At 39.5% G+C, this 27,384-nt stretch overlaps 1 protein-coding gene across 9 annotated transcripts in view; it reads right to left on the bottom strand.

Moving 5' to 3' along the window:
* PROM1 (prominin 1) overlaps positions 1–27,384 on the bottom strand; it is a 61,089-nt gene that overhangs the window by 23,466 nt on the left and 10,239 nt on the right. For 5 of the 9 annotated variants that reach the window (XM_059470976.1, XM_059470982.1, XM_059470977.1 and 2 more), the window contains exons 3-7: positions 14,547–14,605; positions 11,672–11,698; positions 9,949–10,154; positions 4,266–4,386; positions 1,522–1,585 (exon numbers count right to left, since the gene is read on the bottom strand). In XM_059470976.1, coding sequence (XP_059326959.1) covers positions 1,522–1,585; positions 4,266–4,386; positions 9,949–10,154; positions 11,672–11,698; positions 14,547–14,605 — 477 coding nt within the window. The remainder of the gene's footprint in view (positions 1–1,521; positions 1,586–4,265; positions 4,387–9,948; positions 10,155–11,671; positions 11,699–14,546; positions 14,606–27,384) is intronic. The other 4 variants (XM_059470978.1, XM_059470979.1, XM_059470984.1 and 1 more) reach the window with 1 other exon arrangement.

The following is a 27,384-nucleotide window of genomic DNA, read 5'->3' as shown; positions in this document are numbered from 1 at the left end:
CACATCCTTTAGGTAATCACCAGGACCTCTCCATTATCAGATCACAGTAAACTGATTTTTCAGTTGTTTTCCTTTTGATGAGATGGGAACACTGGTACAGAAGCATCCCTTCCTGTCAGCACTATCACGTCTGGCTTGGGTTGAGAACTTCTACCAAATATTAAACATTTTTCCACATTTCCTTAAGGTAGGCAAACTGAACTCATCTGCAGTTCTCTGGAGATTCCTACTACTGTTGATTCCCTTAGGAAAAAATCCTTCTGTAGCCAGGCATCACACACTTAATTCTGATATTTCAAGAAAATAAAAGTTATCTTTATTTCATGATTCTCTCATCACAGACCCTGTAGGATCTGTTAACTAACATTATAAATTTGTCTTGAGAACAAATAAACATTTAATTTGAAATTTCAGTTAGGAGTGGCTGGGATGCTTCAAGCTAATACTTGAAATACAAACATCAATTTTTTTATTATTACTGTTATTATTATCATAGACTTAAAGTTTACATCTATTTTTTAGACCAGAGTGCTCCTGCTGAGAATTAAGTAGGAAGACTACTTACCTACTGCTACCACTACTTTTACAGGCATATTCAATGTGCAATAAAGCCTCACATAGACAAGACATATTAACCTTAGGGTATGCAAAGCTGGCTGAATTGAAAACTACTTTTAATATACATTTTAAACCTACACAGAAGCAGAGATTCTGGACATGAGAATCAATTTATTATAAGTGGCACAATGCCACAGCTGCACAGTTTGATCCCAGCAACAATCCCTCAATCCAACAATGAAACCTGTATGCATTTATAAACACCTGGCAAACAATGCACCTTGAATCATTGTGTGTACTGATTATGGTCAGCTCCTTCTAATAGGAATTTTGGAAAGTGAATCTTAAATTACAAAAAAAATCCCAGTCAGTTTTCTGGTTGTTTTTATTTACTGAGAGCTTGAAATATGATGCCTAATATTGTAACTGTGCTGAAGGGGAAAGTGCAGCAGCTCTAATTCAAATTTATCTCCTGCTCTTCAACTGCTTGTTCTGAAATGGCAAATACATTAAGCAGCTTTAGAAAGAAGATAAGCTTATAACTCAACTCCTAGCTGAACAGAGGACAAAGGTAGAACAAGAAAAATAAACAGAGATCTCTCTCACTGGAACTATCACAACTGCTAGTAGCTCTGTTCCTTGATATTTGGCTCCAATTTTAAGACCTGAGGACAAATATTCCAAAATATTACAAAACTGAAAAGGAAAATAAAATATTAGCCTGACTTATTGGATAATAATTTAATAAAATACTTTTATTTTGGGAAATACTATGCATTATACCAGCTCTGAGACATATTATGTGAAAAGGATTTTAGTCTCATTTACCACTGAGAACAGCACTTCTATTTGAAAACTATATTCTCATAAATGAAATTTCACTTTGCACTATGAGCTAATTACATTATCCTATTGAAGCTTTTAAATATACATTGCTAATCCCCTTTAAATAAAAATACTTACTATTTAGGTCAGACAATGCTTTATCCTTAGTTGTGTTGTACTGGTTCACCAAGTAATCAATTTGCTGAGAAGAAAATTATTAAAAAACTATTAAAATAACTGAAAAAAGTAACACTTTTGAATGTGTCAAATAGTCACTCTGAAACAATCAAAGTGTGCAAACCCCTCCAAACACTGGCCTTCTACTGTTTTCAACTAACCAAGTACTTTACTTGCCTAACAGAACTGCACATAAAGGAGGTGTTTGACTGGGATATCTACTTAACTGGAACAGCTCTGTGCTCAACGATTCAGCTCAAAAATATCAACTAGCAGCCACAGTGGCCTTAGGGAGGCTTCAAGTCAGTCAGGCCAATAAGGTTTTCCATGTCTTCAACTCTGTTACTTGATCTTCTCTGGCATGAGTTCCTCCTTCATGGAAAGGCATGGCATTGATGTGGTGGCAATTTTGAAACAATTCACCAAGAGAATGGATTTGTGTTTGGGCAGCCTCTCAGAGCTTCTCTTGTGGAAAGGAGTCAGCTGCTCTGTCTGAACACAAGTAGTTTTCCTCACCTCCAGGTGGATTTGGCCCAGTCTCGACCTGAGCTCTACCAAAACACCATAACAATGTAGAACAGCACCTCAATTACCACCAAGTCCTGGGTTTGGAGAAAAAGCTAGTAAAGAACCATCCCAAGTGGAAAAATGACACTAACTTTGAAAAGAAATTATTGATTTCTGCATGCTTAAAATAATGAATTCTACCCCAATCAAGCTAAAGTGGTGTAATGGTTAAAACACTTGAAAAATGGATTTCCAATTTTAAGCATGATTCAAATGTGTACAAAGTATATCTGGCTTGCAGTCTCAAACTTTCTGTGAAATAAAAAAAGACAAAAAAATCCACCCTCGAAACACTGATCCTATTGATCAGTAAATCTAATTAAATGACAAAGTGAGGAGTGGATCTCCTTCTTCTAACAGGAGAAAAAAATTGAGTTTCTTACTGAGAAGGCTGTAGGTATATTTTTGCTTATTTATTATTTTGGTCTACCTAGGTTAACCAAAGAAATAAAATTTAGCAAGGATGCAGGTCTCAAAGGTTTTGCATTGTCTCCAGCAATGTCCCAGACAAAGGTGATTCTGTATGACTAATGGTGTTATTGCTCAATACTCACAGTCTGCAAATCTCCTGTGACATGAACTCTTAACCCAGGACTTCTTTTTCAAATCCTCTTATGTGCTGTACACACCTCATACTGATGATTCAAGGACATCATTTCAAATTTCAGAGCTTTACAGACAATTAAACTTTAGAACTTTTTTCTAAAAATTGTAGCTCTTCCCCTTTCCTCAAGAAATTCTTACAAATGTGTGTGCATACATGATACTCATGCACCTTGTCTGACAAAATAACTCATGAGATACAGCTGATGACTGCAGTAACACCAAGTCTAAAAAAGAAAAGGTAATAATACCACTCTGAAACTAAAAAACTACTAAGTGAGACTTTGACTAACCTCAGGCAGAAGTGTTCAAGTCCTGACACTTTTAAATTTAATAATTAAGTGTTTTTATTAACATTTTAGCTAGTGTCTATTTTCTTTTCCTCTATTCAAGTAATTACTTCTACATAACAGATTTTCTCCCCTGAAGTTCCTGAGTGTCAGAACACTGTCAAGGGGACCATGGTGGTTTCTGATGTGACTGCACTGATCCTTCTGTGCCCAGCATCAGCTCCAGACTGACCAAAAGCACTCTGTTTCAAGAGGGATTGTTGATTGGCATGATCTCCACTTCTCGCCATATACCTACAGCATCCACTTGTCACAACACCACACACAAAAAAATGTGGGGAAAAACTTCAGGTAGGAAAACATTTGAGGCCTCTCCCAAGATGTCTCCTGTTCTCACACAGCCCTGGTGAGCAGAAAAGCACCCCAGAATTACCGTGACTGGGATGCTACCACACTTGTGGATTCCACATAACTGCATGAATTCCACCTATTTCTAATGTATCAGTCACATGGAAGTAAAACAGATTAATAAAATTGAATTCAAATTATTAAAACTAATGAAAGTAATAGAAATGTCAGACGTTTTGTGCCCCCTGTAAATTCACTAAGAATTGAAATTGCACATTGTCTACAATTCTTCCTATCTAGCTTTTTTTTCCAACACAAAACAAGATATGCAGAGGACTGCTTATGGAACTCTAAGGAAAATTTGAAAGAAAAGACTCTTTCCTGTTCAGTATGATACAGTGTGACTTTGGTTTACAGAAGAAACAGTCCAAAATATTCCTGGAAAAGAAGTTATTGTGGCTCTGTCCCAAAGCCCACAAAACTATGCCCAAAATACAAGGAAACAAGAAAGAGCAACAAGGAATCAAAGTTTTCATGTCATACATTTTTAATGCTTTTCTTTTAAAACCTTTTTTTTTTCCAAATTATTTATCCTCTGCTTGTGATCTACACTAGTTCAGTAGGAGGAAAAGGGCCTACAAGCATCACAGCAGCTAACTCCCAAAATGCAGCTCAGGAGTTGTTCAAGCAATGCTGATCCACCAGGGTAACTCCCAAGCACTGACTGCTGTGTGAAAACATCTTACCTTGCACTATTTATTCTACTTAGTGAGACTGACATACAAAAATAAAGAAAATACTGCTGGTATACAGAAAGAGAGAATTATTTTCTTCCGTATTTCTCATTTACACCTCTTCCCTCCCAGCCTCATTCCCCATAAAGAAAAAGTTCTTTACCGCTGGAGTGTCGTTAAGGAAAATTTTCAGATCTTTAAAATTACTGTTAACCAGTTTCTTTGCTCCTCGGACTTGGTTAGTTAAATGCTGGTTGGCAGCATATGCACAGAGCACTCCAACACTACAAAAAATAGAGATAACAGATATTTGTTTGTGTAAGTGCATATTCTAACATAAGACAGAATCAAAAAATTACAGCAAAAACAAGTCAGTATTATCAAAGGAAAGAAAGGTCTCCCTAAACTATTACAGGTTCTCACATACACCATGAAGCAGACTGTAACACTAAGCCAAAAGGGCCAATATTGCATTACTAATTAATGAAAAAGAAAGGAAAAGTGATGTTACCCACAAAATCTTCTGAAGTTATTAATGTACAACTATTAATCCATTTGCATGGGTGCTGTCAGAAAATGTGTATATAGCCTAAGTAAGTTGTATGAGACTCAGAAACATTGGGTCTTTTACAAGTAGCATTAACCTTGACACAGCTGTAAACAAATGCTTGCCAGTTAACTGTGAAAAGCAGTATTTTTCATTTGATAACTTCAGCAAGGTTTATTCATAATAACACAATTTATTTACATAATTGCATGGATCTTTCAAAAGCACACAAATATTCCATATTAATGCTAAAATAATGCATTTCCTGATACTGAAACAAAAGGTGGAAAATGAGCTAGACTTCTTGTCAGCACTGATGATTATTTTATATTTGATCGCTGTTCATTGTTCATCACTCTGATTTATGATGCTCATCTCCTTCTTCAGTGAATCAATACCAAACCTTCATCTTTATGTTGCTTTTCCAAACAATGTAAAGGCTTGTTCTCCTGATAAAACTGGTCACATATGCAAGGATTTGTTGCTCTGAAAAATACTTTCTGAGGGAAAATTCTAATTTCAATTAGAAAATTCTAATTTCAATTTCAAAGCAGCTCACAGGGAGAAATGGAAGGACTATATGCTACAGGTCAGATGTATTAGGATTCCTGTATTACCATTTCTTTCCATATCCAAAAATATTCATGACAGGACAACAGAGACTGACATAAAGTGGTAGCTTCTCTACTCAAAATTTCACAGTTTTGTCTTCAAAACTGGCTGTTAATTAACCTCCCAGAAGTCACTAAGGAACAAAGGGACACATTTATCCTCCTACTTAACCTACAGCAAATTGCCACTATGACCAACACTCAAGCAGACACTATTACCACCATTCTCAAGGACTGAGAACTCAGAATGCCTAAATACCAAGGAACTGAGTAACTTTCAATTGAAACCATTCTATAATTCTATGACAAGCATAGTAAACAGTTTAATTTTGAATACAGGCAATATATTATTTCTTTTCACTCTGTGATGGCAATTGCTATCAAAATATTTTTAGATTTTCTTTGTTAATCAGAAGACAAACAATCTCAAGGTATTAGGAAAAGCAAACATGTATATTGCTCTGAGGCTCAGAGTTTATGACCACATCCTCATTCTTTAGACAGACAGCATTTTTATCCTTTGGATTCTATGCTCAGAGATCAGAAAGGTCAATTGGAGCTAACAAAACAGTACTTTGTAAGATCTCAGCACATCTTTCTCTTCAGCTTCCTAAATGGGAAGAGTGGGAGGAAACAAGATAGATACTTCAAGCAGCCAAGGTACTCTGACTATACTCTGACTGTAACTAAACAAACACACAACATGAGAGGAAAAATCTATTTATTATGTAACTGAGCCTTCAGTCAACATTCAATAAGCAGCTATGAGGAGAAAGTCATAAAGCAGGAATAAAAAGGACATGCCACTTCTGTAACAGGTTAAGAAAATTGTTTTAACAATTCTTCAGGAGTCCAATATTCCACTCTCAAGTTTCTTGCCAGGTTTCACAGATGCATACAAATGTTACTAAACCAAGTTGCAAGCTTTTCCTTTAGCTGAGCTTGCAAAAAATTTCAAGTCACAAAATAGAAACCTTGAGCTCATTCACACATTGGAAGAATAGCCCCCTTCCTCACTACCAGATAAAGAATTTTAAAAAATAACTGACAGAGACTTCTGTATCAACTTTTCCACCAATTCTTTCAGATTTTATTGACTGAACAATTCAGACACTATAGTACTGAACAATGTGTATTACCAACCCTACAAAGCCAAGAGGACAAATGTGAAGCTGGATGAGGAACCTGCCAAGATGCCAAACACCACTTCCTTCCTCCAGACTTGGCTTTCCTGAACATCCATTACTTCAAAAAAAGAGGTTATAACACAAGCCCTCTTGGAGGCACACAAAACTGACTATGTGTTTTTCTATGCAATAACCAGGAGATTTTCTATCACCAGCAAATTTGGTATCACAATTTATGCTTCCTTAAAAATCAAACATTCCTCCCTTGCCTTTATAATGTACAAAAATGTACTGAAATTATATTTCTTTCCCAGAGAAAGCATCCTTGCCTAAGCTTGCAGATGACTAGTGAGTAAAATCTAATAGCAGGTCTCTGTCCCTAAACTTTCAGTTAACATTTGAAGAAAATAATGTAATTGTTTACGTAAGTCTGGAATACCAAATCTACTTAGCTAGGTACTTGATAGATTATTTCTACATCCTCTGCTCTTTAGCAATAGAATCCTACTTTGTAGGGAAACAGTCATGTATAAAAGCTGTGAACTACCAAAAAAACTGCATGTATTTTTAACTAAATCTATACAGAAATATTTCAAACAGAAAGTGTATGTTCTGGAAAATGACACCCTAAAGGCTTATCAAGATAAACATCTGCATATATAATCACAGGTTTTCTGACTTCTTTCTTATATTCCTCCTTGAGGAAAGTGTACTTCTCACTTAAGCCCCACCTGCAGAAAGCAGATCCAGTTGAAGCCTTTTTTTTAAATTGAAAGAAAAATCCTCAAACTTACACTTCCTGTACACACCACTCCAGTAAGCTTAGTCTAAAATCTCATTCTAATTACCAGAGCACTACATCAGTGGAAAAGTGAGAAGAAATGTTCATCGTGATTAAAATCTACTGGCTGAGATATTCTAAAATCTGCATTAAGAGCACATGTATGTCAGTGTGAACTTGCATCCTGACACACAAGGAAACCCATCCCCACACTCCTGGAGTTTTCTAGAGCTGTTGCCTAGATACACAGTCCATTGCAAGCTCCACAGTCAGCGTCTTTCCCCTACCAATACTCTCCCCACTGGGCATTTAACCTGCCTCTCCCACCCAAGGAAAGACAGTTTGAAACCATTTTTCCTTATCAAGGACAGGAAAAAAAAAAAAAAAGAAGAAAAAGAAAAAGAATGGCTCAATGAGAGAATCCCAGAATATTTGGTGCACTGGGAGAGAGGGAGAAGTTGGAGAACATACACTGAGATGGTAATCCTGAAGAAATCCACCCCCTAGAAATTCTGTCTGTGGGATGCCAGCCTTGCCAAGTGCATCTTCTGAAGCAGCACAGCTCAGGGTAAAGGAGTCTGTAGCATTCCAGTCTCTTGGCAGGGGTTTGGGACACCTATTCCCAAAGAAGGTCTCCCATGCTTCATGAACTTAAATTATACCCAAACTATAACAGGGTCTGCCTTAGTAATTTCATTGCACATCTCGATGTAACCCTGTATTGATAGAGATCATTCAAGTTTTCATTCCTTTGCCTCTGTCTGCAAGTATCCATAAGCATTTTACTCACACAGGACTAAACTCTTCTGGTTATTGTTATTATTACACTATTATCTGGTTGTTATTATTATTACATATTCAGCTCTGGCACAGTCCTTGAGAAGTGTGATTTTGGGAAGAATTACAGGTAAACCTTCCACCTAAGCTGAAATTGCATAGGAACTTTGAAGAAAAGCAGGTAATAAAATTTCCCCAAAAATTCACAAGGATACTTTCTGAGTACAGTACAAGACATGTAGCACCAGTTTTAAGTAAACCTCAGGCTTCCTCCAGTATTTTTTGCTGGGGCAATGGCTAGCAGTAAGACTGTCCTTTTGTGTTACAGCACAGCAGTAAGCAACCTGACAGGGGCTTAAACAGACACAGACACAGCACCTCCTTGTCACTTGTTAAAGAAGATCCAGGAAGGGCAGGAGAACCTCTCTTTGGCACACTGGAGACTTGAGCCCTCAGTCAGTCTGGGATCAGTAATATTAGCCTTATAAAGTTCTATCTTGCCTTGCACATCACTCACAGCATTAGAGACTTAACCAGGGAGTCCTCATATGAGATTATCTCTACTCAACCTTCAGAATGATTTCAGGCAACAACGCCCACTTTGGATAAGCATCTGATATACCATGATGTCTCATAAAGAAAGGGAGGGGGGAAGGAGACACTAAAGAGGCAATTTCCTTGGTTCTGGAGAGCATATAACTAGGGATCACTGATCTGCCAGTGCTGACCTGGGAAGAATCACTTGGGTGTGCTGGCTGTGCTTAATCCCACAAGGATAGCTGGCAGCAAAGGCACAGGTTAGAGAGACCAACAAGGGGCTCAATCTTAGTTTTTCTACTAACAGGCAACATTCCCCAGTCATAATAGCCAGAAAGCAGCATGCTGCAACACAGCATCTGCAATGTGGTGGAAAGACAGCTGGCAAGCTCTGTGACCAACCTCCAGTTTCAACATGTTGAGGGGTAATTTAATAACTTACTGTCTTCAAGGCACACTTGAACCATAAAGGATTTTTGTCCTGTCATCATGGCAGGGATGCACTTATCACCCTACACCATTCAGTTTTTGAGTTTTCAAATTCCTAAGGGTCATGCTTGTTAGTGATGTTGGGGAGAAAAGAGCATGTTCCCATATCTGATATCAGCCCATCCCCTGTTGAAGCATAAGCAAGGTCACCATTTGTCATGATACACAGTAACAGAAAAAAAAACCATTTAGATTACAGCAAAGTGACAAAGTACATCCCATATGACTGAACAGTCACACTGTATAGATCAAAACACCTTTTTTCTTCTTTAATATAATCACAAAATAAGGATAGTAGGCAGGTGAAAACATGAAGAAGTTAAAGGAAAACAGAAAGCCTGAAAACAAACAATGTATTCTGAAAGTAGGAAGAAATCCTGATTGTAGTTCCTCACCACCCATTACATACCCAGCAGAGGAGTATAGTCCTAACACCAACAGTGCAAAAATGTCTCCAAACTCCAGGATTTACAGGGAGTGCTTGCATGGTTTAAACAACACAGGACCCAGAAGAAAACCCATTGTTTTGAACTAGTATCAATATCTGGAGTTTAGCAACTACTGGAGGAAATCACTTACTTGCTTTTTTCACCACCCCAGCACTACCAATAACACAGCAGCATGTGATATCTCAGGTTCTCTATGGGATGGGGGCTGAACACAGGGTACAGTCTCTCATGTTCAAAAGTGTAATGCAACATTCTACAACTACTGTTTTGAGACTGGCAAAAGTGTCATTTGTCCAATACATACATAATTTTTTGTTTGTTTCACACCTATGTTCTGCTCAATTAAGTACCTGTGGATAGCAACAGTGGCAGCATTTTTATAATGCAATTAGATTTTCTTTAATCAGTTAATTTTCTTAAATCAATAATTTCTGCACCTGTAGGCTAACACAGTAATATCATTTGTCATATGACACTGCAAAATAAGTGCTATACCAAGGTTCATATTGTTCTCTTTATCACACTTGCCTTATTATTAAAGAAGCAACAAAAAGAAATGTTGCAAAACAGCTCCTCTGACAGTCAGCATTTTTCTTCTGTCTTTGATGCATTTCCCCACCACAGTTGTCACAGCAACGACACATACAGAAGCAAAGTCCCACAAGAGGCAGTAACAAAATAAATAGCAATCCCAAGGCTGCGGAGACTATAAAACCGATTTCATAGTAGATGGCCTGTAATTCAGACAAAAATATTGGTAACAGCAGGTATCACACAGTAACTGCAATCAACACAGAGCAAAGAATTCAAAATCAAACTACAGACTAAACCATCTACTGAGTTACTGAGGTTATGGAATTGGTATGTTTTGTCAATAAGTGACAACTTTTCTAACAAAAAGATACATATTGTTGTAGATACTGATAGCTAATAATTATTTTCCTAGAGTATTAGCTAGGCAAACTACAAGAGTGAGTGCTAAGAGAGAAGTAGGCTCACAAAAAATAAATATGAATCAGTGCAATGGAAACAGGTTAAAAATGAACACATCTGAATTCCCAGACCATGAATATACTGTTTATCACATCTGTTTCCAAAAAGGCTCCACAAATGTCAGCAAGGCTACCTAGAGCAACACCTTATCGGGGGAAAAGGAGGCTTCATTTTTTCTCCATTTTATTCATCTAAGAGTAGAAAAATTCATCTGAACCCCGAAGGGAAGTATTTCACTGGATGATCGATTACAATGGCAGGGGTTACTCCAAAGGGCTGAATTGAAACCTGCTTAGGGACTGGAAAACATGCAGAAGCAGACAGATTTTAAGATCTCTCAGGTAAAGGCATTTATTCTGCTGCCAAACAGCAAGGCAGCCGCAGCTAAAAGGATGCTTTCCAAAGCTGGCAGGAGTGAAAGGGAACAATGCAAGGCAATACCCTGACTTGCTTTCACATGCAGAGCCCTGGGACCAAGAGGCTGGGCCAGGCAGCCCTGGCAGGGCCCTGCACGAGGCACTGTGGCCCCCAGGGGACACTCTGTGAGCTGGCCTTGCTGTTCCCTCTGCTGGAAACACAACCCAGCCAAAAGCAGGCCAGGGAGGTGAATGTGCACAGAGACAGCACAGCGTGGGCATGCCCCAGGAGTCCTTCTCCCCTGCTAAATCTGTCTTCTCTTTTCCTTTCTCAATCTAAGGAGAACTAATTCTCACACTAGTACTTTGAGTCCTTTGCTGTTTTACAGATCCACCAGCACAAGGGCAACTCGGCAGCAAAAGGATGAAATTGAGGCTGCACAACTGTCCTGTAAAACAAGTTACAATTTCTCACAAAATATCAATCATGCTCTAGTTCCAGCTCTGCTGATGCCCTTCCTCACAATCCCTAATTACCAACTGAGCCAAACACAGCAATTACCACCATAAGCAGAGTTGCAAATTTCTGCCCTAATTAACAATTGTAGGATGGAAACTACTCTTTTAATTATTATTATTAACTGCTTGTTAAAACCTGTGCTTCCTTCTGAAAACTATGAAGTGCAAGTTTAAAAGAAGAATTTGGCTGGATTTTGCAAAAGAATCACTGTTTTCTATGTGTCTGAACACTTCAAAAATTAAATGACAGCATGTTATTTTAAGATAGTTTAGATGGAAAAACAGTATTTAAAGTGACATTAAAATTGGCTATCGGTGTTTAAACAGCAGTGCAGACAAGGTTAGTTTCTTTTCAAAGGGGTACATCTACCATAAGACATTACCTGAAGAGTCAGGACAACATTTTCTGGCTGTGGAAGTCAAAACAAATGGAGAATGTGTATAACACACAGGCAGCATGCACAAAAAACAAATCCCATGAATAATGAATAAATAACCATGACTAGATCATAACAGTTAACAACACAGAAACAATAACAAACAAGCCACTAAAGTAAAATAATGCACAGAAGCACCATTAAATAATTATGGAAAAAATATTTGCAATAAAATACATAGCAGCTATTTTCTGGTTTCCTTGGTGAATGAAAGGAATCTAGGATTTGCCCAACAAATACCTTCATCTTAAAACAATGACAGACCAGATACTTCCACACTGAGCATCTATTCCATATAATTCCCAATATATCTCACAGATGGCCAGAGATGGCATTATTTTTGCTTTGGTGATTTCTTCATGAATTCCACCTGTCATAACTGATATGATATTCTTGACTAACTTTTTCTTCTCAGTGCTTATTTTATTTTAGTAACTCCAGGAGCAAATTGGGATCTTAGCACAGTACACACAAAATTAATTCTCCCTTTCAATTAACCATGTAGATGTTCAATTTAAATTATTCAAAAGAAAAAAAGACATTCAAGAATGACTGAAGAAATCTATTTAACAGTGCTTACCTATTTTCTAATCTGTAGAATAGAAAAACACTGAAAACTAAAAAGTCAATGACAGGATTTCAGAAGAACTCAATTTCCCCTTTGTCTCCCACAATGGAAAATTAATTTCTTTTATTTTCCCCTTCATCTCTGCCTGCCAAATTCACAGCTGACAGTGCTTTCCCCATTCTCCTAACTGGAAGAAAAGCAGACAAGCTGGAGATGGCAAGACCCCCTCAGGCCAAAGTCTGATGTGTGAGAATCAGAAATGTTCAAGTTTGAGCTATTCTTTAATCAGCATCACACACATCCTTCTGAAACCTCTACTGTACAGTACTACTTAAAATGTTCAAAATCATATTTTGAACAGATTACCACATTTTCCCCTGTATCAATGGGAGGATGACTAGTGCTTCCCCTCCCCTACTGATCTGGTACCAAGCATGATTTTGAACATGTCGGGCGTGCAGCTCCCAGCAGAAGCAGAGCAGTGGCAGCAGCAGTGAGCTGGCTCCCCTGAGCAGGCACGGCTCAGCTGCTGGCTGGCCGGGCACACTGCTGCCCCTGGCAGGCCATGGGGAGTGCTCACGGTTAGAGTCCAGCTGGGAGCACTGGGACACACAGCACAGCAGTGGGAAGGGTCTCCTGGGTCACTGACACATTCTATAAATAGGTTCAAAAATTATACAAAGGAACAACAGCAGAAATGTAACAGGATAAGCAGGGGAAGCAGATTTCCTGTTCCTGCTACTGAAGGGCTGTTCTCAGTTCTTGGCTGTTCTGAGTTCTCCTCACACATCCATTTCGGCCCTCATGCTACAGTGCTAGCCCTGTATTTTGCCCAAGAAGCAGAACCTTCTTCCTTGTGCTTCCTCTCCATATATATTTCAACAGAGTAAACACATCCCTTTTCAACTCTTTTCCTAAGCTAAGCAAACTCTTCCTGTTTCACTTGAAGATCCACAAGTTTCCAGATCACCCTAACAGACACTTCCTGAAGTCATCCTAGTCTGAATTCATTCTTCCTGAATTTGAGTGATCAGAACCACAGGAAAACATTTCTAACTACTTATTCACACCCTTCAGCAACATTCACACTTCCCTGTCTCCATTGGAAATTCTTCCAGGGACATATCTACAGGCATGCTGCCTGCTTCTCAGCTGATTCTCACTGATGCTTCTGTCTTCTGAAGCACACTCTTACTTGTCCTGATGTATTTTCATTTTCCTAATTTGTTTCAAGTTTTTGCTGTATATTCAGATCAGAATTTGGACTGATGAATGTCCTGTATCTGTTCTGCTTCTTAAGCACTCTTCTATTTTAACTACCACTCCTTAATCACATCCCCTACACAGGCCTAGTCTCCGGTTTCTCATGACTTATGTACTAGTTACTAAATACTCTGCTTGTGGTCAGGGATACCACCTACAGTGTAATGCTCTTGTTCCCAGACTCTCCCTCCAAGCCCTACCCTTACATTCTTCCCTGGGGATGCAGGAACAATCTGTGCTGCCCCACCAAGCAAGCAGGTGGGATCAGAAAGAGTCACTTGATGCAGCATAACAACAGAACCCACAGACCAGGATCTCATGCAGAGCTTATCAAGCTACTGGAGAAACAGGCATGAGCTGCTGGGAAGACCCAGAAGCACCAGTAAGGCCATCCTGGTCCCAGCAACAGCTCAGTGTCTGAGCTGATGGGCACACCACACTGTGGGCACCAGCAGCAAGTCACTCATATGAATGAACTTGTCCATTGCCTGGGCACATCAATTCCCACTGCAGAAACTCAACTTCTGATTCAGAAGTGGAACACTGCTCCAGAACAGCCCAAACTCAGATGCACATTCCATTCCTTCCTGCTAATATATAAATAGTATATTCAGAATACAAATTCAGCTTTTTGAAAACAATAGGTGAAATTTGCATGAGAGCTAAGCAGCAATGTTTCTCCCTAAGGTTTTTGAAATACAAACTGATTTTTCAATACAAAGAGCCATCAGTCTTTGTGCAACAATCCCATTACAGCTGGAATTTTTAAGTCATCTTTAACTACGAGTAGTCTCTTTACAGTGGCTTGTGGAATTTTCTTTATAACTGGTCTCACATTTTTCAGGAAAACATCCTACTTATTATTAAAAAACATCCATATTTGTATTCTGCTCATATACTTTTAAAGCACTAACTCCTGGTTTAGGAAAAAACCTGAATTTCAAAGTCATAATTTTCATTATTTTATGCAGATACACACAGACAATTTACCTTTTGATAATCGCCCTGTGTATTTCCAAACTGCTGCTGTGCTAGTTTTCTGATGAGATCTGAAAATAAGCAAGAATATTCCACAGTTTTAAACAACATATTTTATAAAAGCGGAGGAAAGAGAATAATATTAATTTTACTGGTAGGTTGGCAAGATGAAATTAGGAACAGCAATCAATAGCATAGGCAAGCATGTAAGTGTCCCCATATATCTGTATAGTAACAACTTTTCTAATCAACTGTGTGTTTTATGAGCTCAGTTGCTACTAAAATACAGTGAAGGTTTGTCTGAGGTCTTCCTCTGTACAATAAAATCATTTAAAGTTTATCACATATGTATCAATTACCTGGACAATGTTTTGGGTATCAGTCTTGCTTCATGTTTATGCCAAGTACATACATGCATAAATACACGTATGATATACACAGCATTAGATACATAATGTGCAAAACAAGCATGCCAATAATGACTTCTTGACTCAAGGGTGCAAAGAAGATCCTTATCTTGCTGACATTATCCCAATCCTTTCCCCACTTTTTATTTCTGTATTTTATTTTTTGATCTCTGGATCAACAGGAAGTATGTAACACCACCAAAACAAATCAGAAAGCCTAACGTGTGCATTTACCATGCATTGATCCAACACTCACTCTAACTTACTCACAATACATAAAATACAGCAATCACAAAAAAAGGCAGGAATTTAACACAACTAGTGCCACCTCCAGTAAACCCTGGCAGCTGCAACAAATGGATGCCCTTTTTGGGACACCACCAGCCTACTGTTACCAAGGTTTTGACAACCCTATGGAAGGTAAGTTGGGAACTGTGGCTCCCAGCCACTTGTGTGTCACCCTGCACTCGAAGGAGAGGGGCAGCACAGCCCTGCAGACCCTCTGCCTCCGAGAAGCACCAGTGGCCCTGGGCATGCTCCATGCCAGGCAGTGTAAAACAACAGTGTTTGCATGTTCAGGAGAAATAACCGACCAAACTTCTGGTCTCTGATGAGGAGGAAGCACGTCAGGAAGGCAAACACTACGCCTCAAACAGCTCAAGGAAGAACTCTACACCCTATGCTCATACAGAGCTGGACTTCATCCTATTACTGTCTTGTTTTTAGTCTCCCCATGTGCAAATTAACAGAGTTAATAAACAACCTCCAGCTGGAGGATAAAAACCTCCAGTAATTACCTAACTGGGGATCCATAAAGGACCTGAAGGTGTAAAACTGACTACCTCCCAAAAGTACAAGGACTCTCAGAATTTATTGTAGCACTCATAAAGTATGTTCAGGGAGTTCACAGGGGTTGTGATCTCACTCCTCTCACCCCACACATGGCTCAGGAAAACAAATCCCTAAGCAAGCAGTGTCCATAGCTCTCCCTCCTCAACACCCCACAGTGGGAACTTGGACTTGACTGATTGAAGAGATCCTGAAGACCTCCTCACAGAAAATTGTCCAAGGAAAGAAAACACACAACAGCAAAGCACCAACTCCTGCTCTAAGGCAGGTAGTCCCAGCAAGGGAGCTGCAGCCAGCAAGACTGCCAATTAAAAAACAAAAATCTGTTAATACATCAGTGAAGTGCCAAGCCACAAATCACTCCTTGCATAGGGAGTAGATTCCAAAACACTCAGAGTGCTGGTGGTATGTGAGCAAGGACTCTATTCTGAGGCAACCTCAGTTTGGAAAGCCCATACATAAAGTACAAGATAAGGCTGAACCCCACAGTAAGATAAATGGAACTAAAACATCCATGGAATAAGCACCTGGGAAGCACAAAAGAGTTATGATCCCTGCAATTCCTTTCACACTCTGCATCTTGGGAGTCATGAGACTGCTGAAAGAAAAGGCACACACCACTGCATGGGCAACACACAACTGATCACTGCTGCAGCTCTGGAACGTCTCTCACACTGGGACCAGCAGAGTCCCCCCTGCATGGCAACCATCCCATGCAGCATCTGTGCTCCTCTGAAAGTTTCAGTAACAAGGAGATGCAAATCTAAGTGAGGCAAAACTTCATAAACCCCAAAGATGTAATTCACACTGGTTGTTAGACAAATTTTTCTTCTTCAGCAGAGGTAACATTTCTTTCTTCCTGCTGACTTCTATGCCACGTAAATAAATTTAAGAAATATGGCTGCATGAAATAATAAACACAATTTTTTTTTTTTTGCAGCTAGATGGCTTTCAGCATACAGGAAAAGGGGTAAAACAACAACTCTTGTTAACATATTGATTCAACTTTAGCATTGTTTGACAGCCACTGATGAGAAACTGTCCAGCTCCAATCAGAATGTGATAGGAAGGAATAAAAAGGAAAAGCTTTTGTGATTCTCCATGAATGAAGCAGCACAGCCTGTGTGCAGGATCAGACGCAGGAGCCAAGTGCCCAAGACTCTGTGGCATCACTCTCCTTGATGCTGCTCTCAAGGCAACCAGAAGAGCCCCCAGCAACCTGCTCTCATTTCCAGGCTACTCCTAACTCTGAGGTTCATCTTGCTTTGTAAAACATTGAACTTGATTATGTCTGAAGGTCCCCTCCAGTGTGAATTATTCCAAAGTTATCCTGCAATCATAATGGCTTTCCATTATAAATTACTTAGTGCAGTAGTGAAAATACTGCCAGGAAGCATGAAAAAAGCAAGATTTTATTATTGACAAAAATGTACTTTGATACATTTCCTACTATTGAGAATTGGTACAAGAAAATATTAAAAATACTAGCTTTTCCTGTTAAATAAAAATTGAAGGCATTTACCCATTCTCCTAGTTGAGTGTCTGTCTCCATAATAAGTCAAACATTAAAAAACCCAAACCCTCAAACATGTTACATGAAGTTTTACATACTTGTATAAACACCCAGCCACACCCACACAGATTTATGGACCTTTGCTGGTACACATGATGCACATGAAAGTAACTACTCCAGAGAAACAGAGCAGCTGAGAACAGAAGGGGGGAGCCCTCAGATCATCCAGTCCAACCTCCCAGCTCAGGACAGAGTGACCCCCACAGGTCACCCAGGGCCATGCCCAGTCAGGTTTGCAAGCAAAAGAGACAATACTTAAAAAATCAACCCAAAACAACCCAAAACGTGCTCTGATTTCTTGTGGTATGCCTAAATTGCTCAGAGTGTTCCTGATTCACAGTTTTATTTATACTGTTTCTGTATTTTATAGCCTGTGAGCAAAAAAATTACACAAGTCTACCTGAATACACTATAACAAACTCATGCAGAAAATAGCACTTCATACCTTTTTTGGAATTTAGAGACTCTCATCACAAAGTAAAACATCTTTAGGTTAATAAACAAGAAAGCCTGAAAATTGTTACAAAAGGTTCCCACATGGTTTGAGTAAATTTAATAGTAGGAACAGCACAGGTTTCATGCACTACTCAAGGGCTGCTACAGACCATTTTTTCCCCTTAATTTTACAGAATGTGAGACTGCCCTGCTGAATAAAGATTCACTACTTAGATTACTTTGCAGTGATTTTTCAGAAGTAACATGATGCTCCAGGGTGTTTTTCTAACCAGGCAGCACACAGTGATTGACCAGTCTTTACCATGAATTTATTATTTCAATAGCTTCCTATATCAACACTGTTAGACATATCCTCATTTGATTCATTTCAAATGAAAAGTGGAAGTTGTATTCCCATAAAAATATTTTGGGCTAGAACTGAATGTGAGATTACCTGCAGCTACTCACATACCTGCAGGCACAAACAGGCCTTGGTGAATTCACAGCACAAAATCCTCCCTGCTCAGATGATCTTTAAAGGTCCCTTGCAACCCAACCATTGTGATTCTGCAGGTTTTATTGCACACTGATGATAATCACAGTTACTACTGCAGAGCTTAAGGGTGAAATGGGGAACATCCTGTGCCGGGTACTGTGTAAACAGGAGCTACATATGGCTACAGTGGTCATGGCAGCACAGTGAAAAGACAGCTCAACTCACATTTTATTCAGCCTGGGATTTTGGTCTGCTTTTATGAAGCATCTTTCCTCCCTAGCTAGAACATCTCATCTCCAGCATTCAAATAAGCTTTTATTTACAACTGAATTCAGGTAACTCCACACAACTCTCTCTCGTGTTATGGCCAAGTGCCATCCTGAGGCCTGTTTCTGTTTCAAACAGAAAATGTTAGGAAGGTGTGATAACAAGCAGTGTCCTGTATTTCCAAATTAACTGGATTACTCCTGAAACCTTGGCTTGACTAGCTGTACACATTGTTTCACAGGACCGGTAATCCACAGCTTTAGCACAAAACACATTTTATCATTGGGGTTAAAGAGATTTACCTTGTGAGGCTCATTTACACAGCTAATTACATTATTGCTTTGCTGAATCCTTCCTGCTCTCATCACACATGCAAAATGCCATCTGCCCTAGTAAATCTAACTAGCCAGATGAACTCTTAATTTACCAATGCAATTTGTGAAGAACCTCTGAGGATCTCCAGTTAAGAAAACATAATCACTAACTCCTGCACTGCGAGAGTGCTGTGTCTATAGACCAAATACCTCATTACTCTGGCAGGAAAATGAGGTTATCACTAAGTGTGCTTTTTAGAACTGCTCTACAGAAAGGGATAGCAAAAATAATAGAGATTTAAAAATAATCTGTCTGGCAATTAAGTACCAACATAAATTAATTACAAATTCTTCTGCCAAGGAAGCTTTTCATATCTAGTGACAGGAAAGTAGCTGGAGTAAAACCTTTGGGAATGCTATGCTTTCACTTCACTCAAAAAATTCCACTGAGCCAGTTCAGATGTAGTGCAACTCCAGCATTAATCAAATTATGCCAGAAATTAATGTCTTTTTGCGCACAAATATAATATATTAGAGAATTATACATTATATAATATATTAGGTTTCTATTCAGAAAGGTCTTCAAACAAGCCAATAAGAAGTATGACTGAAGCATTCATATTGCACTACAATAAGATTTTTTTTCCAAACAACAGGGAGAATTATGTAGATAATACAAACGATCAATTAGTAACTACCTTATTCCTATCTCATTCTATGCATAAAACAGTATTTCAGTCTGTTCCTGTCTATCTGTAACAGATAGAGTCAATGGACTACATACACATTGAACAGTTCAGAACCTCTCTGAATATAGGTCAATTAGTCTGACATTAATGAATTAAATTACTTCAGACTTGTGGTTTTTTCTTAATTATGAGTCACACTAATGAACATCTCCTGCAAAGCCAAGAAAACCAGGAAAGCCTTTCAGACTTATCAGAGACAAAAACCTTCTAGGTATCTTAAAGCAAGTTTTACAGCAAGTTCAGTTTACTGACATTTTAAAATACTTTCTTTGACTTGAATGGGGCTTTGGTTGTTTCCCCAAAGGCTCAAGCCATAGCCTCTACCATGGCCAGATTTGGCTCCCACTGAAGAGGTCTCCTTTTTAGTGTAATCCAAGGTTAGCTGTGGTCCCCTTTACTGTCCCTGCCTCCATGAGGGCTCTGCTCACTCCTGCTGGCCCTAATCCCACAGCATCACTCCCCTCTGGTCCCACTGCAGGGCAAGGTGAGAGCTCAGCAATGCTGATGGCAGTGCAGGATCCATCATGCAAGGCTGGTGACTGCAGAGAGGGAGGTGCTGACACACTCACTCTGCTCACCCCATGTGCTCTGTCCCCTCTGTGCACAGCAGGAAGGAAACTCACTCTGTAGGACAGGTGGGAAGTCTCACAGACAAGGAGATCTTCCCAATTCCCGCACAGTAAGAGATGACTGTGGTGCACAGATAAGGAATCTAATCCAGGCATCCACTCATATAGTCCAGACTATTCCTTTCCAACTTCAGATTGAAAAGCTTCACTCCCCTTTTCACAGTATTTTCCTTAGACAGCCCTGGAACATAGCTCCTGTCCTTAGAAGAGAACTAAGAAAAAAAACCCAACCTCCTTAGACAACTTCTCCCCCTCTTTTTAGGTAAAGTCTCTCTATATACAATTCACTTTTTTTTCTTTCCATTGAGTTACTGGGAACATCAGGTTGGTTCAGCTTCCACCCTCTTGATCCTTTCAAGAGGCAATTCTGACCCTCTTCCTTTTGAGCACAACTCCTGAGCAACACACTGATCTCCCCTTGCTTCAGTAGCCCACACACAACATCACCCATTTCCATCACAGAGGTGGTGAAAGGAGATTCTCTGTTCAACCATCTATTCATGTGCATTAAAGAAATAATGAGCAAAAAATCACCATGTCTTCGGGACAAAAGAAAAAGACAATTAAGAAGGGAACTTCACTGCTGTACTTCATCACTAACGTGCAAAACAAAGCCCTATTACCTGTTATTACACCATGCCCAGAAAAATTTGTTTGAATGGACCTCAAAATCCAACAAGTGCATACTAAATTGCTTAAGTATTTTAACCTGTCATCTGCTATGGCAATCTGCCTTGTCACCCTCCTCATGCCTTCAGCATGCAGTTTCCTCTCATCAACATGACCACTGTCTATTCCCATTCTCTGACTCTGCATTCTTTAATTACATATTGTTGTCCTACAGCACTCTGGCTGTCACAAAATTCAACAACACACAATATGACACAAGCAAAAACACAAAAAATACATTTTTAACGTCTAAGCAGATTTGTAAAGCGCATTCTGCTTTATTCAAAACTGCAAAGACAAGCTACCAGACCTAGAAGTGCACCTTAGATTGCACTGCATGCAGTGCAGGGATATGAGAGACAGCAGAAATGCAATATGAAGGAGGTAATGAGCAGATGAAAAGCTATGAGCAGGGTTGAAGCCTTAGAAATGGCCTAACAGGGAGAGCTTTAGCCAGAGCACAGGTAGGACCAAGCATGGTGGAACTGCTGAAGACAAGGAACTGCATGGCAGCAAAGCTTCCAAGGTAACTGGAATGTGAAATTAAGGAGACTCTCTTTACACCCTTCCTAACAGAAAACAACACTAGTCTATTGAAGAAATAAATTATACAGCAGTGGATCAGATAAAAGTTACAGTTAATGAACTTAGTGCACACACAAGAAAAAGGTCCCCAATTCCCAAAAATGGAAGGTAGGAAGACCAAACTCCACAGGAAACCCTCACACCACACAGCTGCCCCAAACTTGAGGTTACTCTTCAGCACAGTCTCTCACATTTTCTCCTTAGGCACATTCTGCTTTCCATTGACACTCCCAGACAAGGTTAAAGAGCCTGGCCAAGGAAAAGGTTTGAAGAAAAAGGAACAGCCACAGTATCGACCGTTACAGGATGCATGGAATGAAAGATTTCTCCTTTGAAAACAACCTTTGCAGAGGCTTTCCAGTTGTTCCTTGCGACAAAGGAAGTTCTGTTCTTGCTGAAGTTTTGGAAGAAGAAAAAAGAAACAGAAGCCTTTAGAAAAATCCTTCCTTAGGAGGCTGCAATGAATTTGCATGCATCACGCAGACACAAAATGAAGTTGAAAGCTTTGAAGAAGTCTTCCACACAGAAAGTACATTCTCTCTTTTTCTGAAGGCAACAAAACTTCTGTAGCACACTGTTTGTGCCATGACAGCTATTTTCTGCCACTTGCTTTGCTTGCAGTAGCTACCTCAAGTTCTCCCTAGGCACCATCTGCTAAGGATTTACAGCAGATTACAGGCAGAGATTTACTTGGTGCACCGTGTGTCTGTCTGCTTTAGCACACTGCACAGGCTCAGCAACTTCTGCATAGGTTGGGATTGTGCACATAATGGATTTGGTGATCAAAATTGTAAATATTTGGACTGTATGAACAACATTTTTTTCTCTTCCTTTATCTCCTCAGGAGTTGCTGTAAACTGAGGAAAGCACAGAAAATCCTCTCTTGCATAACTTGGATTGTCAGAAATATGAACACAGATAATTAATTGAGAATGACATGCTGGAGACCTGCTGACCAGTTTACTTCAGTGACTGGCATTCTGGCACCTTCCCTGAGACTCCTCAGAATTCCCTTTCTCCACTTCCCCATTTCTGCAAGAGCCACAAATTTCCACATATGTCTGATAACTGGGGCATACATATTGCTTCAAAGCACTACAGAGACCATCACTGCACTCAAAAATCAAAGCAAAAACAAAGATTGCTACTCTGAAGAGAGCTCATTAGGCCTGATGCTCGGATTTATTTGGTACAGGTATCTCTCAGCTGAGTTAAACTGCCAAAGCAATATTTGATAGTAGTAGCAATATTCACATTCACAACTCTAATCACATTTTGAAGTTCACCAAAATAAAATAATTTTGTATATTTTCTGTCAAAAGAAAGATCCTGACTCTGTTATGATGCAATACAAGTCATAACTTAATCACACAAGTGTTTTTAGGTAAGAAATTTATGTGCTTATCGAAAAAAAAGGTAAAAGTAGGTTTGTGGGGCTTTCTTATAACTGGCAGGCTTACACTAAAATGTGTATACTGATAGTTTATTCAGCTTAAACTACACTGACTGACATTTGTGGCACCTGGTTTCTCTTCTAACATAACTCACTTTTGGAAAAAGGAAGAAAAGCATATGTGGAAAATTTCAATACTGTTAAAAGTATAATTCACATTTACACATTTATTTTGCTCCAGCAACTTTTGAATGTTGCATATTCACTTGGAAAAGGCACCACTTTGGTTACAATCTGAAAGTTACACAGACCATCTTGAGAAGCAAAAACAATAATGAGAAAAAGGGAGAGGAAAAAATACTGATTGTCATTTTCAATGCAATGAAAAATGACCAGCAGGACTGTGGAAAGATTCCTTGCACAGATCCATCAAGCTGTCCTTACTTCAGCTGACATCATTCAAGAAAAAGGCATCACTGAACAAGACTTAGGGGTTTATTTTTCTGTGAACAACCACCTAAGCAAATCACCAGAGGAATATAATAGTGCTAGGCTGTGCTATCTTATTATGATGGTCTGTAACAAAGAAAAGAGAGCTCAAATGACTGTCTTTCCAATAGCAGGCAGTCTCTGTACAGTATTTCATATGATTAACTCCAAATGCTTCATAGCAGCCAAGATGATGAAAGAACTGAGAAGTCCCTTGGAAGCTTGTGCAAACATAATTCCAATAAATTCAGTGATGTTCCCCCCTCCCCTTCTCTCCCCATCAGTTCCAGAGCTGTAAGTTAGAAATGAGAATGAGGTTCAGCACTATGTGGATAGCTAAGCCTGTAAAAATTAAATGGAGAGGCAGGATGAACAGCACAGCAGTGGCCACTGCTGAGCTGGGAAAACCATGGTGCCTCGGCAGAGCTGCCTGAAAACCCAGAAGATGTCTGCAGCTGCTGGTGATTTTCCAAGAGGTCCATCCACGGTGCCAGACAATGCGGCTGATCCAAAACCTGTTCTGTCCCACTTCTCACCACAGGAGGTGCTGCAGGTATGCTCTGCAAGTCTCACACAAGCTATCATGCTTTTAGTGGTACTAAAAGTACAACAGTGCTAATTACATAAATAAATGAATTTCCAGAACATAGTACCTCAGCTTAAAAAAAAAAAAATGCAAACCCCACCAATGAAGACTCTACTTAGTATGACAAACAAACAAGGCCATGTCCATTCACAATACCATGCTGTACTCACACCCCTCCCTTCCTTGTAGTCAGCACCCCTGGATTTAGTTGCATCCAGAACATATCCCCTGATATATATATATATATATATATATATACATGTATGTGTATATACATATATGTGTGTGTGTGTGTGTGTGTGTATATGTATGCTGAAGCAGGCAATGCTGATCAGCACTGTGGCTATACCTTGTGTCTCCCAGTAACATCCACAAACAGAACAGGGTCAGAACAGCTTTAAGGATTGTCCATGCTGTAACTATCAGCAGGTTTCCTGAGTTCCTCAGTACTCCATAAAGAACATGCCCAACCCACTGGCCAGAGATGTTCCCACAGACAGAACGCATGTGGCTGCCTCATATGGAATGGGGAGAAGGCAGTTTAGATTGGGGAAGCAGGAGCTGAAGAGCACACAACAAGCCTCTTTAATTTTGATTATTATTGAACTCCACGAGGCATGGCTATTTGAGGTACCCTGCAGGAATTACCACAGCCATCTGTGCTAATGCCACTTTCAAGTACCCTTCCCATGGAAAGTAACCCAATGCCCTCAAGCTCTACCTGAGGTTTGTTTTTTCTAGTTTCTCCCTTCTGTCCTAAGTGTTGAAATTGTAAAGTTGAACTGATGTTTTCCAATTGCTGTCAAAGCATGTTTTTCCTCCTAGGCAGAGCTGGCAGGCAGAATTACACCAGATCAGGGCAAGCAGTGAGGATACTGTAGAGAAAGAATTCCAGCTGGACATAAAGAACAAGAATGTCAAATTATCAACTATGCTATACTGATTAACAAATTACTTCCGTATTTTCCCTAAAATGCCTCTCTGCAAAAGAGATTCCTTGCTTACATAATCCAGAAGAAGTGGGCAGGAAGGCATCACAGAAGCCTTAACCTTTGCAATTTTAGTTTTCTGTGGTAACCTCCAGCAGATCATCTATATAAGCCTCTGCTCCCTAAAAGCCCTGTCTCCTCCCTGCCCACAGAAAGTCCTTTTGACAAGCAATCTGTTACTCTGCCATTCTGAATAAATCAGGGGGGAAAGAATTACTCTTCTGATGCCTAAGAAAATTAAAAAGCCAGCCTTAAATCTGCTTCAGAAATGTTCTCAGACTGCTCCTCACTTACATGGGCATGTCACCAAGCAGAGCAGCTCTTAACTTCCCAACACAAAATGAGCAGTGATTTTTTTTTAAACACTATTTCCTTAAATGCATATGAGTGGGCAGAGAAGAGGCTGAATTATCTCATATCTTCCTGCTGCTCCATCTTCCCCAGTATTTCCAACATTGCATACAAGAAATTTCTTTCAATGTATACCTGTATTTCCAATTGAAGGAACACTGTTATCCCAAATCCCCACCACTGTCACACCTGTCACTGCATTTTGCAGTGCACCTGTCACACCTGCATTTTTCATATTCACATTTAAGGCATTATTCTAAATTCACACCACAGCCCTACTCACAGCTGTGGAAAAACACCAGAGGGATGGAGGGAAGGCACTGACTGTCACTTGACAACAGAACTGAGCCAATCCAACAGCTAACTTACTAATGGGCAGATTGCTCTTCGCAGTTCCTGCACCAGTTCCACCTGTGCTCCCAACCCAGATTCAGGATGTAAGCTTTGAGAAAACTAACCCACCTGCATAAGGGAGTTGCTATCAAACACTAGCTCAAAAAAAGGAGTTTATCACATCCAAACTAAAACTGAGTCTTCACACTACTGGAAAAAAGGATATCCTAAACTATGTTTTTATGAAATGTTATAATGGCTGTAGGTACCTGTGCAAAATCTTGTGGTGCTGGAATGTAGCACCTGCAGAGCCAGAGCCAGACCACAATCCTCTCAAATTCCTCTCACCTTGTGCAGACATGCTCAACATTCCTGGGAAAAATCTTAAGTTTAAAAGGGCACTACCATGTACAAATAACTGGGCTTAGCTCCAACATCCAGACATACACATTTGCTCTTGTAGGGGAGCTGTGGAAGACTTATTATTAACAGGAAACTAAATAAAAATGAGCACTGAAGAATTAGTTCCAGAAGGCAGAGAAGACTGACACAAGCACATACAAAGTAATTCTGCCTTACTAAGTTTAAGTGAGGGGGTGATAAAGTGTTTTGATTACTTGCTTTAGAGCCTCAACACAGCCAATAGATTTACAAATTAGTATTCTAGGAGCTCATCAAACCTACTCAAAACAGAAGGGTTTTGCATATGCATTTTCTGCAACAGCTATACTAGCTACAGATACAGTTTATTTTCACATCAAGTTACAGGTTTCTTCTTTAAAATATCTAGAAATAATTTAATTACTGAATACATTCATATGATTAATTACTGAGATAACACAAGACCAACCTGCTGAACTTCACAATCTGCAGCTGCTTTAAAGGCTGAATAGATGAGGAGGAAAAGACCAAACAGGGTCAGACACAGAACCTGACAAGTTCTGATCATCAGTCCGATAAAACTGTTCAGCAAGCAAGATTCTGCAGTCAGAAGGAACTGAGAGGTTTAGTCCAGGTCTAAAAATCATCTTGGTTATGTTCCCCACAGCAAACAGTACATTTAACTCTTCACACTATCTTTTGCCCAGAATGTACCTGCATTCAACAGTTGACTTTTACATCAAAGCTGAACTCCTGCTTCAGCAGAAATGCTTATCCAGAGGAAAAGTCAGAAGCTGGAGAAAAGCAGTTGTAAGGTAACTGGTAACATTTTTCTGCGGTATGTTCAGCCACGGTAGGGTAAGGTAAACAGGCTTGTAAGTTTCTGTCATATTTCTCCTAAAAATAGGAGCAGGAGCTTTATTCCTGGCTTCTTTCCTTTGTGAAGGCTTCATATTTTTATTACAAGACACAAGTTGAGAAGCCAAAGATTTGCTGGGCACACTCTGCTGGGAACTGGAAGCTGAGATTAACATTCTCTTATTACAACTAACAACTGTTTGCATGGGAACAAAGACAAAACTATAATAATTCACAGCAGCCACAGCATCATACTGACCATGCCCTGTCCATCCCAAGTTCATATCTGATGGTTTCCAGCACAACAGATGACATGAACCATCTCACAACCATGCAGTGACAACTTTATCAACAGATCAATGCTACAGTTTGAGAATTTTTATGTAAGAAAAACAGATTTTCCGTTTTGTTAGACGTCCTCCTTCTTAGCTAAGTGATAGAAGGAGCTTGTAATTTTCCTATTATCATCTCTTTGAGTGGTGTTATTAACAAGAAGG

The sequence above is a fragment of the Ammospiza nelsoni genome, chromosome 4, assembly GCF_027579445.1.
Source record: "Ammospiza nelsoni isolate bAmmNel1 chromosome 4, bAmmNel1.pri, whole genome shotgun sequence".
In the NCBI taxonomy this organism is placed as follows: Eukaryota; Metazoa; Chordata; class Aves; order Passeriformes; family Passerellidae; genus Ammospiza; species Ammospiza nelsoni.
This window is presented reverse-complemented; position numbering and strand designations above follow the sequence as displayed.